Below are 12,548 nucleotides of genomic sequence, written 5' to 3' on the forward strand. Positions count from 1 at the left end.
TCTGCTTGGCTAAGAGCTCGTCTTCCTCGGACGTAAGGAAACAGGTTAACGGCCCAAGACCCAGAGGCATCTGGCAGGAGTGAGAGCCTGCTCCCGATTACGGACCACCAGCAGGGTTATGCCAGGTGGCGTGGTTTTCCTATTTAACAGTGATGAGTCAAACCCAGCATTCGCGGATAGCAGCCAGAGATGGCTGTCCTCACTGTTGGTTTGACACCTGAGTTGATAGGTTTTACCACCTTCGAAAAAAAAAAAAAAAAAAAAAAAAACAAAAAAACAAAAACAAAAACAAAAACACTATACTAATTTAATAAATCAAAATTTCATTTCAAAAATATAATTTCCTGATCGCTAAGAAAAAATTCTCTATCTACCCCATTTTAATTCAATAAAACTATTTAAAATTTTAAAAATCTTAAAACAATCTACGATTATATTTATAAATTTACTTTACCAAATTATCATAAAACAATTTTCAAAAACTTTTTTGGATTAACTACTTGCAATGCCTTAAAAATAACTCATTCATAACTTTTAATTTGCATTTGCGGGGAGTACAAATGAATCCCTTATCATATTTTTTAAATATAATAATTTTAAAATTTTATTAGGGAAAAAATTTTAAAATCTGAAATAATGACATTGTGATGATGAACTTTGATAACTAACTTTGTTAAATATAATAAAATATACAAAATATACCTCAAATTTGGAAAAGTAGGCCTTCAATTTTAGATTTTTGATTATATTTTTTTATTAGAGAAAGTCGGTGACCAGGGGATGAGAAAATGGATATACCAATTGCAAACATAATCGGAAACAGACTCCCTAGACATACGCAATGTATAAAAATATCCCACTATTTACTTCACAATTTTCAACGACATATCGATCAGTGGAAATGTTGATACACTTCCAAATTCATGCCTCTGTTAGAGTCCGCCCTATTACATCATCCACCTCTATTACCACGGTTCGAATCTTCGCCCCGATACTTCCTATTTTAAACCCTCGCAGACATCCTCTCCCCAAACCGCCTCCTCCTTCCTGTTCCACGTATTATCGCAGTTCCAGGCGGTTGACCTTCGCTTCACTGTACCATCGGCGTCCCGTCATGGCCTCTGCTCCTGGAGCTTTTTCTCAGACAGAAGAAGCTCAAGCTCCAACCGAGGTCATGGCCTCTGCTCCTGGAGCTTTTTCTCAGACAGAGGAAGCTCAAGCTCCAACGGAGGTTTCGGATCAGCCAGAAGACCGTCACATAGAACCTCAACAGAAAGAAGAACAAATTGAAAACAAGAAATTGAAGCTTGAAGAGCTTAATTGGGACCATTCATTCGTGCGGGAGCTCCCTGGGGATTCTAGGACCGATGGACCCCCGCGCCAGGTCGGTTTCTATCTGTTACTTATTTCACCGTTAATGAAAATTCTTCTCCTCTGATTTTATTCCTGCAGTTAAATAGAGTGGTCTTTTAATTTGTAGTGATTTATCTAAATTTATTACCCATCGCATGATTTAATGGCGCCAGCGCCTTTTCAAGCATTTTAGCTTTCAAGTCATTATATGAGACTATATATTATTCTCAAGGATATTTTATTTATTCAAATCGTTGTGTTGGTCGTTAGCATCTTGTACTCGATTAGCGTCTATCATCTCATTGTGGGCTCCGATTTGCCGGAGTAGGATGGAGTTCTTCGATTGTTACAATCCCTTTGCATTGGTATCTATTTTACCAGCATAGATCCATTTTAAATACTGATCTAGAGTGAGTCGAGAGGGATCCAATTTCTTAAATGTTTTGTATAGTTATTTAATTTTTTTTTTAGTTTTTTTTCATAATTTTTATTTTAGCGGACATAGCAAAATTTCAATTTAATTTTGATGACGGATGAACCTGAGTAAAATTTCAATTCAATTTTGATGATGGACGGACAACGTTACACATACTGGGCAGTAGAATGAGCCGCGTTACACATCATACTGGGCTGTAGAATGAGCCTCTCGGCTAAAAAATGACTAGAAAAGAAGTGAGTTTTATGCAATTTCAAAGGATATTGCATTTTAGTGCTAAAATTGTTGAGTCCTACTTAGAATCATCATTACAGACTATGCTTAATATATTTAATAATAATTACTCATGCATTTCAACACTGGTACAAGGTAAACATTATAATGAACTTAGTTTTGTCTAAAACTTTACCCCATGTGGGATAGAATGCAACTAACAACATCCAAAATGGATTCTTTCGGTCAAGAGCCTGCAAGTGCACCCCAATTTGCTAGAGAAGGGTGGATTACTTAGACTGTTACGATCCCTTTGCATTGGTATCTATTATAAAATGAGTATAAATGAAATGAGTTTTATGCAAATTTGAAAGGATATCATGACCTATTGCCATAATTGTTGAGGCTTACTTAAAATCATCATTTACTTTATAATAATTTACTTGTGAGTTTCCAGTACTGGGACGAGTTAAATCTTACAATGTACTTATTTTTGCTTAATGCTTTACCCTATGCGGGGAAGAGTGCAAGTGACAACATTCAAAATGGATTCCTTGGGTCGAGGTCCCACAAGTGGGGGGTTATCTATTTTGGCAATGAGATTAAGCACTTGCATTTGACTCAATTGCTATTGTGTACACTAGCACATCTATGAGCACAAGCATAGGTGTAAGTGTGTCATTGATGAAGCTTAAACCCTGGAGGGGCCTGTTACCCACCAAAAAGTGGGTAACCCATAGGAGAAATTTTTTCTCCTCCTTGGACAACCAACTAGCTAGCAGCGCTATTTGATCAACACATCACATGATGCCAAGATCCTCCACTTCTTGCTCCGGTCGGATCTCTCTCTCCTATATGACATTCCTTCTTGAAGGAAGCTAGGTCATCCACCGGCAAGTTCTTTAACCATTTTGCAATCATGTGTTTTCACTTAATGTTAAGGGCATACTAGTATCGATCAAGGGGAAAACTAGATGATTGACTGATCTTGTATTTATTCTTGTTCTCTCACTTCACTTGGAGGTTAGTTTTCGACTCTAGTTCAGTGGGACCTCCTCTGATACCTTATGGTTTGAGGAACTGGTGAGGCTCTGATTGAAGCGTGTCCATGATATTGCATACTTACCACTTTCCATCCTTACCATTCTTTCATATCCATTTTTTGGGCTGGTGGTCATTGGTCATGGGGATTGGCACCCTTTCATCCTCATCCTTGAGTCTGGTTCGAATAACTTTGCTTTGGAGGTTGATGTGGCTAAAAGCAATGTTGCAATAATCGTTATCGGGATAATATTGGTGAGGGAAAAAATCGGGAAAAATTGTAAAAATCGGGAAATAATCGTAAAATACAAAAATATTCATTTTTTTTTCAAAATTTTAATATCTAAAGCATCTACAACATAAAATAAATACATTGACACATAAATATGATAAAAAAACTAATATATAATCATTTCTAGTGCTACATCGCACATAACAGTGAATCATGTCCTGAATAGTCAGTCCTGACTCTTGAGTCGCAACTCAGCCTTAAAATATCAACAAAAAATATAATAATGTATCTCATATCATGAGTCATAATGTCATATACAATGAAATGAACCAAATAACTAATACCACTGATTTCCTCTGCCCCTCTTGCAAGGAAATGCAATAGCTTTCCCTCTAGATGTAGATGCCTGTGGAGTTGGAACTTGGCAGTGGACTCTGCTGTGCTCTAGACGCTGAAGAACTACGAGCTACAGGAGGTAGACCATGTCCTCTACTGGTGACAGGGGTAGCCTGGGTAGGTTGTGTCACCTCTTCCTCCTGCTGCTCCTCCTCCTCCTCCTCGTCATCAAAAAAATTGGCAAAAAAGAAACAAGATTTTTCATAATAATTGTGATAATTTCAAGTTATTGCGATTATTTCGTGATTTTTTGCGGAAAAAAATCACGTAATAATTAGGCAATAATATCGCCATTTTAAAAAAATCGTGATTTTTCGATATTATCGCGATTTTCGCAACACTGGCTAAAAGAAAGGTAAAGCATAAGAAAACCACATTGAAAGTAAAAGATAAAATGCAAAAGATGGCTGAGACATTTAATTAGCGCATGGGCAAAAGCCTAGCGTGAGCTTTACCCGCCTCATTAGCCATCACCCACTTCCTCAAGCACATGATGCTTCATTTATAAAAAGAACTCTTGTATTGTCCCAACCTTGATGGGTGATAAATTGACTCATCCTTGTTAAATGGAGTTAAAGGAGGAAGGGTTTTGCTAAATTTAGCAGGTGCACTAAATTTGGTAGAGGGACCCACAAGTGGGGCCAAGGCACAATTTTTTTTTTTAATTTTTTATTCTTTGACTTAGGAAAATTTAAATTTTTCTATAGTCAAGAATTAGAGTGATCTCAACTGTCCAAGGAGATTTAATCTCAGCCCTTCGTGGCAGTGGTGGGCCCAAGTCGACTTCTAGGAGGGAAAAAGAGCGCAAACTTGGTTGTTATGCATTAGAGAGCTTGGTGTTTTGCTCAACAAAGGATGTTTTTCTCAACAAAGGAAAAGAGAGTTTTGTTCAGTGACTTGGGCTTCATATCAATGTAGATAGAGGAAGAAAGAGAGGTCGATTCAACCTCATATCATTTCCAGCTATCACAAACTTCTACTAGGGGCCACATTCAGTGCACAGAAGGGTAGTATAGGCCCGTACAAGTTTGTACAAGGCACAAAAGGGAGGCCGAATTGGTGAGAAGTGTACAGATCATTAGCGCAAAGGATTCGCTGAGTGAAGGGAAGTTTTCCCTCACATTTGTAATCATTTTTCTAAATATTTGTTGAGCAAAATAATAAAAACACCAAGATTGCAAGTTTCCCCAGTTGGGTTTTTTTGGGTAAATTCGTTGTGCATGGTTTTATGGTGTGTTTGTCTTCATTTGTTCCTTATTTTCGCTGCATGCTAGTTAGTAAACTTAGTGTGTTTGTGGGTTAAAGTTTAAGTTCAATTTTTCAGCTCTTTGCTTAGTAAAATTGACAGATAGATTTCTGGGTTTTAAGAAAACTAACATGGTATTAGAGCCACGTCTCTAAGTGAAGACCAACTCTAGTGTTTCAACCTCAACAATAGGTTTAAGGTGCAGAAGGAAGACACAATACAACTGAAGGGTTATGCTAGGGTTTCTAGTAGTGCGACCTAGGGTTTTGACCCACATAGCGCATTTTTTAACTATAAGATCTGTGCGCTAGGATTTCTGAAGAATTTAACCAACTTAATGTCTTACCAGGATTTGACACTAGATCATAGTTTGGAGGGAGCAAGACATTTCTGCTCATGGAAGGAGAGGATTACTGTGGTGCTAGAGGAGCAAGGTGTGAAGGAGTTTGTGGAGAACCCACTAGCCACACCAATTGACCGCTAGCAGTTAGCTCAACACAAAATAATGATGCTAGAGTGAGAAAGGTCATTCTTGAGGGAGTCAGTGACCATATTGTACCACATCTTTTTGGCAAGAAGATTGCCAAAGAAATGTGGACAACCATTCTAAACCTATACTAGGGCTCAAGTGAGGCCAAAAAAGTCATGCTCAAGGACAATCTCAAAAATATCCAGATGGGCAAGTCTGAGCCCATAATCTCTTATCTCACTAGGTTCACCTATAAGTGAAAGACACATTACCTGAATCAAATATAGTGAGTCTTGCACTATTAGGGCTTCATAAATCGTGGATAACTTCCAGGACACATTGAGTGGCAGAGAAAAGCTTCCAAACTGGGAGTGGTTGTGGGGTGACTGTGTTTAGGAGGAGATTCAGAGGCAAGCTAGATTGGAGCTCATGTTAAGCATGAGGACGAGGAGAACTCCGCCCTAGCTAGAAAAGGGGGCAAGGCCAAAGGCAAGAAGAGTGTAGGAGGGATTGAGCACAACTCTAAAGGTAAGAAACAAAAGAAGGATCTCAGCAAAGATAAAATGCTTTCAATGCCATCAGTTTGGACACTACATCACCAAGTGTCCTCAAAGGAAGAAGGGGTCCAAGAAGGACCAAGTGGCAGCTTTAACAGAAGTGGACAAGTCCATTTCCAAATTTGAGAAGGGTTTCTTGCTCATAGTTTGCATGGCAAGCTCAGTAGCTCACAACATATGGTACATTGATAATGGTGCATCCAACCATATGAGTGGGAACAAGGAATGTTTCAACCAGTTGACAGATAAGGACATGCTGTTTCACATTGCGCTAGGAGATGATGGTAGGTACTTGACCAAGGGTGTGGGTACTGTCATATTTGAGAGGGAGTCTAGTAACCCTCTTCATCTCAAGGATGTCCTTTATATTCCAGGTCTTAAGAAAAACCTTGTTTCAATTTCAACCCTAGAGGACAAGGGTTATGAAGTTATCTTCAGTAGAGGAAAGGCCTTCCTCAGGTCTTTGAAGTCTAAAACCATGAAGTAGATTGGAGTGAGGGTGAAGAACCTTTACAGGCCACAGTTTGAGGCAGTGGTGACCTTGAGTAGCAAAGAGGGTTGTGAGCAAGTCCAAGACCTTGGGGAGCTATGGCATAAGTGTATGGGCCATTTACACCATGGAGTGTTGAAAATCCTTAGGGATATAGCCACAGGGTTGCCACAATGTAACATGGACCAACATGACGTGTGCAAGGGCTACACACTTGGCAAGTATGCCAAGACGTCCTTCCCCAATAATGAAAACTGAGCCAAGGGCATCTTGGATAGGGTTGCGGGGGAGTGCTCAAACCCGTTCCTGATTCATGCTCCGCTTGGGAGCGGATAGGGAGCGACCTTGGGAGTGCGCTCCCTCTAAAAAAATTTCGCTCCTTATGTTTTTGGGAGCGACTAAGGGAGCGGTCAGGAGTGAGCAAGAGAGAGGAGCTTGAGTTGAGAAGGGAGATTGAAGGAGCTTGAGTTGAGAAGGGAGATTGAAGGAGCTTGAGGAGCTTGGGATTGAAGGCCAAAGAGGTAGGATCTACACTCTAATCTAGCATTTTTTTTATATGTTCATTGCTAAATACAATTTTTCTCCTCTATTTCCCATTCCCATTCCTGCATTTTTTTGCAGACTCAAAACTTCAAACATCATGGCTATATGGCTTGGCAGTTTCTTGTTGTTGGTTCCTTTTTTTGTTATTATGGTGTTGGAGAGTAGGAGGGTTGATCATGATGAAGAGGATGAAGAAGTGGGTTATAGTGGATTTGTTGAAAACCTTGGAGAGGAGTACCTTGGTGAGGAGGAAGAGAGTGGAGATGATGGGGCCCCAAAAACTAAACAAGACCAAACCCCATTGTGGAAATATGTTTCTAGGCCTGAAGCAGGGAAAGGGGATGGAACCACTAAATTTACATGCACCCATTGCAACAACACTTACACAGCTTCATACTCCCGTGCTAGAAGGCACCTCTCTGGGAAAAGGCCATGGGATGGAGATAACAATTAGGAATCAAAGCTTGTGTAAGTGTGTTAGCAACAGAAAGAGCCAAATACATAAGGGAAGAGGAGGAAGCCCAATACAAATCTAAAAAATCAAAGGGTTTCTTTGAACATAGCTCACAATCACATGCACAAAGAACTCCATCAGCATCCTCCCATGGCAGTGGATATGGAGGCACATGAACAAACATCTCTTTAAGGTGTAGAACCATATCAGATTTCCTTGACAAAGGGTGTAGGAATGATGTGGATTAAAAAATTTACCGGTTTCTCTATGCATGTGGGATACCATTCAATGTTCTTCGCTCACCTTATTGGCATGAAATGGTTTCTGCCATAAATGATGCCCCAAAGGTTACAAAAACCCTGGGTGTGACAAGGCTAGAACCGTTGGATTTGATCATGAAAAAGCAAAAATAGCACATTTTTTGAGTAAAATGACAAATTCTTGGAATGAGCCTGGGGTGCCCATCGTATCTGATGGATGGACAAATGTAAAAGGCAAGCCATTGATAAGTGTTCTTGCTGTGTCTGTTAGTAGGTTTGATAGTTCAGATTTGTATACTTGCTGTTCATATTTCAGTTCGATGTGTTTATGGTTTACATCATTCAAAATTTACTGCGTTGATTAGTGCTAAGGTCTTAAGTTTCCTAGATATCAGGATTTAAATTCTGGGTGTAGAATCTGCTTACCATGATCTGAAATTTAACAGAAGTGTTGGCTTGTGAGACAAATGAAACTGCCAGCCCCTGAAGCAAAACATGGCAGCGTTTGGTGGATTCAATACAGATGTCACGTCAAATATGGCACCTTCACGAGTACTCAAATTTCATTTTGCATATGATGGTTCTGTATAAATAAGTTTGAAATATTTGCAGATGCCTACATTGCAAAAGGTTGCTGTAATGCTGTAATTAACATCAGCTGTAGATACTGCCAACATTCTCTGCAAGCTACATGCAAAGAATACAAAGTATGCCTGAATTATTGTCCATATCAGAAAGGGTATGGAATAGTTGGTGGCAATAGAGAGTTAGGTTAGACACAATCTTTAATATTTTTTGATATAAGCAAAGGCATTTAAATTTTGACAAGAGTAGTTTTTGACACAAATAGAAAGTCAAACTTGGTTGACAAGATATTTTAAAAATTGTTAAATATTTGCACGCATTAGTCACATGATTAGTAGAGGTGAGCAAGTCTTGTTTAGAATCTGTTCAGAAGATCTCTAAGTTCCTTTTTACTTTTGAAGATTATGATTTCAATGTGCATGAAGGTAGGTTACTTACACCCATAATTTATGAAACAAAGGGATTGTAAAAAGGATGATGAAACTGGTAAAATTTGGTTTTGAGTAGCTACTAAGTGTCTTTAAACAAAGGGTACTGAAATAGTTATCCTCGGTTGATTGATTAGCCAGGGGAATCCAACCAGATTCTATCTTCAGGAAAGAGGCTGATGTCAATCTGACAAAGGGAATTAACTTGAAATCTACCTGAAAACACATGCTTGTGCTAGATGGAGCATCAAGAAGGTTCTATATTCAGGGCAGAAGTAGCATTTGTTGCAATGAAGACATGTCATGTACCCAAGTGGCACTTCTAGGAAGCTAATGAGCATTGGGACTAGTTACCCGGGTGACCAAGTGAATAACAGTTGATCTGTATGTGGTTTTCACATCCACAAATCATATAAAATTGTTGAACTGTAAAATTTCTCAACTTCTGGATGTGGGGGTAAAATCTGGATAGTAATAAAAAGGTGGCATTTTGTGTTAATGGAGGGTGTTAGGTTGGTAACTTCCAATAATTTGTGATTAGGAGACATGATTTACATTACTTTATGTATTAAATATGTAACCAATGTAATGTTAGATGTTATAGTTAGGAGTTAGATGGTAAACCTGTTAACTAACTAAAGGTGCTATAAGTATAGCACCTATGGTGATTTATGAGGCGTGAGAGATGTATTGACGTGGCACCATTGATAAAAGGAATCATTTATTTTCTCTCCACTATTATGTATGAAATTACGTATGTGCGTATGTTAATTTCCTTACCAAATTGGAAGGTATATGCATTATATGATATATCAATCATGTTAGTTTCAGTGTTGCACTAATCACCAAAAAATCGTGATAAAATCGTTTTATCGCGATTTTTTCAAAAAGAAGATAAAATTGGGCGATAAAATCGGGGTTTTTTTTTTTGCTGATTTTTATGAAAAAATCGTGGAATTTATTTATTTATTTATTTTTTAATGAGGAGAAGGAGGTGACCCAAGCTACCCCTGTCACAAGTAGAGGACGTGGTCTACCTCTTGTAGCTCCTAGTTCTTCAGCTTCTAGAGCACAGCAGAGTCCATTGCCAACTCCATCGACATCTACATCTAGAGGGGCAAAGGAAATCAGTAGTATTAGACTTTAGTTATTTGGTTTAAACTTCATTTCATTGTATATGACATTATGACTCATGATATGAAATACATTATTAATTTTTTTCGTTGATATTTTGAGGCCGAGTTGGGAGTCATGAGTCAGGACTTACTATTCAGGACATGATTCACTGTTATGTGTCATGTGGCACTAGAAATGATATTAAACATCTTATATATTAGTTCTTGTATCATATTTATGTGTCAATGTATTTATTTTATGTTGTAGATGCTTTAGATATTAAAAATATTGCAAAAAAATCAATATTTTTGTATATTACGATTTTTTCCCTGCGCCGATAATATCCCGATAACGATTAGTGCAACATTGGTTAGTTTTCCTCAAAACCCAGTGACTGATTTGTAATTTTCTAAGTTTGTAACCAGAAATATAATAACTATTGTTCTGGAAACTCAAATTACAAGTACACTGAGTTTTCTAACAAAACACACAATGAAAATTAAATAGGACTGAAGACAAAAGCACATTCAACACATAAGACACAAAATATACCTAGGAAATGCCAACTCCCGGGAAAATCAGCAAACTATATTCTATTAAGAACTTGGGCTCTTGTACCAGGGATAATGGCCCATTAGAGTAAAGATACAAACATTTGAGTAGCCTTGCTGTTACTCCCTAACTGCCCTTTGCTCCCTTTCCTCAGGCCCCTGCCCGACCTGCACACTTGATTGAAATCCCTCCACTCAAACTATGTACAAGGTGTCTTGACTTCTCCCTCAGATCTCCTTTTATAACCTTTTAATGACTAAACACCCTAACCCTATATCTCAATGGCCAAGATTAAATCTTGCCATCTCAAGATCAACGATTTTGACTTAATCTCTCATTGAGTCAATTTTATAATAAAGTCACTTTTAACCATTAATTACAAAAGGTGCTTTGTAAAATCACTTGTTGAAATTTGGTACCGGAGGACAGGTGGTTCCTTAAGGCTTTGATCTTTGGCCTAGGGGAAAGTGTCCAAAAGAATTTAATTTTTCTCCTAAAGTGACTTTGCAATTTTTTTTATATAAAGTTAAATCTAATTTAAAAGTGACTTTAAGTGATAAAGTTATTAAGTCTAATTTTAAAGTGACTTTTATAAAGTCAATGAAAAAAACTGAAAAGGAAAAGTGACTTTGGAAATAAATGACTAAGTGGGTCTTTATTAAAGTGGGGTGAATTAAAAAATAAAAAGTGAGATTTAAACGAGCATTTAATCTCTCAGCCTCAGCCATTGGATTTAGGGATCACCTAAAAGTCACTTGGATCACCCAAAAGTCACTTTGGGTTAGCTTAAAGGAGGAAAATGAGGAAAAGGTCATTCATTCTTTCATGAGCAGATTGAGAGAAGGAGAGCAAGAGAGCAAGGGAGATTTCTGAGTAGGGAGGAGAATGAGACAGCAGCTTGGCACACATTCCAAGGCAGTAGTTCAGTAGATTTGTACAACTGGTTCAACACACAGTGAAAGGCAGATTTTGGCACGATTTTCGAGGAGTGGTTTGCACAAAAATCGAGGAGCAGTTTGCTGATTTTTCTGCATGCAAAACGAGGGCCGTACATCACAACGCATTTAATGCTGGCCGTACAGCAACATTTAATGCTGAAAGTGGGCACAAAAATCGAGGAGGCCGTACAACATTTATTGCTGTCCTGTTTGTTGTAATTTTCAGTTTGCTGTGAGACATGGGAAAAGAGATAAGTTGTAAATTTGCTTGCTGATTTTTTCGCTGAATATTTCTCACTGTGAAAAAGGCATTTTCAGAAATAAAGAAGAGCTCTTGAACTGGTTTTCCCCAAGAGTTGTAGGGGGTTTTTCCAGGGTCAAGCTGACAAAAAATCTCAGTGTTTAAATGTGTTTTAATGGCTGTTTATTACGGCTGAATTTTATTTTTGCAATTTCCAGTATTCTGTAAAATTTCTAGAATTTGTGTTTTCAGCAATATTTTTTTTTTTTAGCTTGTTAAATGTATGGTTATGGGAAATGGCATTTAACTACATGGGAGAAATAAGGTGAAATTGAACACTGGGGTGGGAAAACATAAATTTCTACATGGTATCAGAGGTTGAGTGCTGAAGGGCAGTTTGGGGCAGCAAAAGGAAAAATTACAGCTGCTGATTTTTCACTCAGAAAATTCCAGCAAGCTGATTTTTTCATAAACAACAGTTTTATCTTTACTACAGCAGTGCTATTTTTTAGTTTTAGGACAACAGGATGTCATTGGGATTGAGGGTGGAGGATAGGCTGGATGGGCATACAGATTACAACGTTTGGAAGGAGAGAATGCAGAGTATCTTTGAGGAGGCAGAAGTCTGGGATATCATGGTGCATACCACACAGAACTCTGTTGTTGTGCCTACTGATGCTACTCAGTTGGCTGAGTATAATAAGAAGAACAATAAGGGTAAGAGGCTGATTCTAGACGGAATCAAAGACCATTGCATTTCTCATGTGAGAGGAAAGAGCAATGCCCATGAGATGTGGACAACATTGTCCAATCTCTACCAGAGTACCAATGAGAACCGGAAGATGGTCCTGAAGGAGAAGCTGAAGAACATTAAGATGGGTAATGATAGTGCAGCTGGATATCTCACAAAGATTACTAATGTGAGAGATGAGTTGGCAGCGATTGGAGAGGCCATTCCACCCACTGAGTTGGTGTGGATTGTAGTGAATGGCCTCCCC

At 38.3% G+C, this 12,548-nt stretch overlaps 1 protein-coding gene across 1 annotated transcript in view; it reads left to right on the forward strand.

Annotated features, from left to right (window-relative positions):
* The first annotated feature begins 813 nt into the window (after window positions 1–813).
* Window positions 814–12,548, forward strand: part of LOC149153229 (selenoprotein O) — a 158,030-nt gene continuing 146,295 nt past the window's right edge. Inside the window, exon 1 of the mRNA XM_089445767.1 lies at window positions 814–1,384. Within this exon, the coding sequence (XP_089301893.1) occupies window positions 842–1,384 (543 nt within the window). The 5' untranslated portion in view covers window positions 814–841. The remainder of the gene's footprint in view (window positions 1,385–12,548) is intronic.

This window comes from Pinus tabuliformis, chromosome 9 (assembly GCF_031772625.1).
Source record: "Pinus tabuliformis cultivar Carrire ecotype Pingquan chromosome 9, CPIR1, whole genome shotgun sequence".
Lineage (NCBI taxonomy): Eukaryota > Viridiplantae > Streptophyta > Pinopsida > Pinales > Pinaceae > Pinus > Pinus tabuliformis.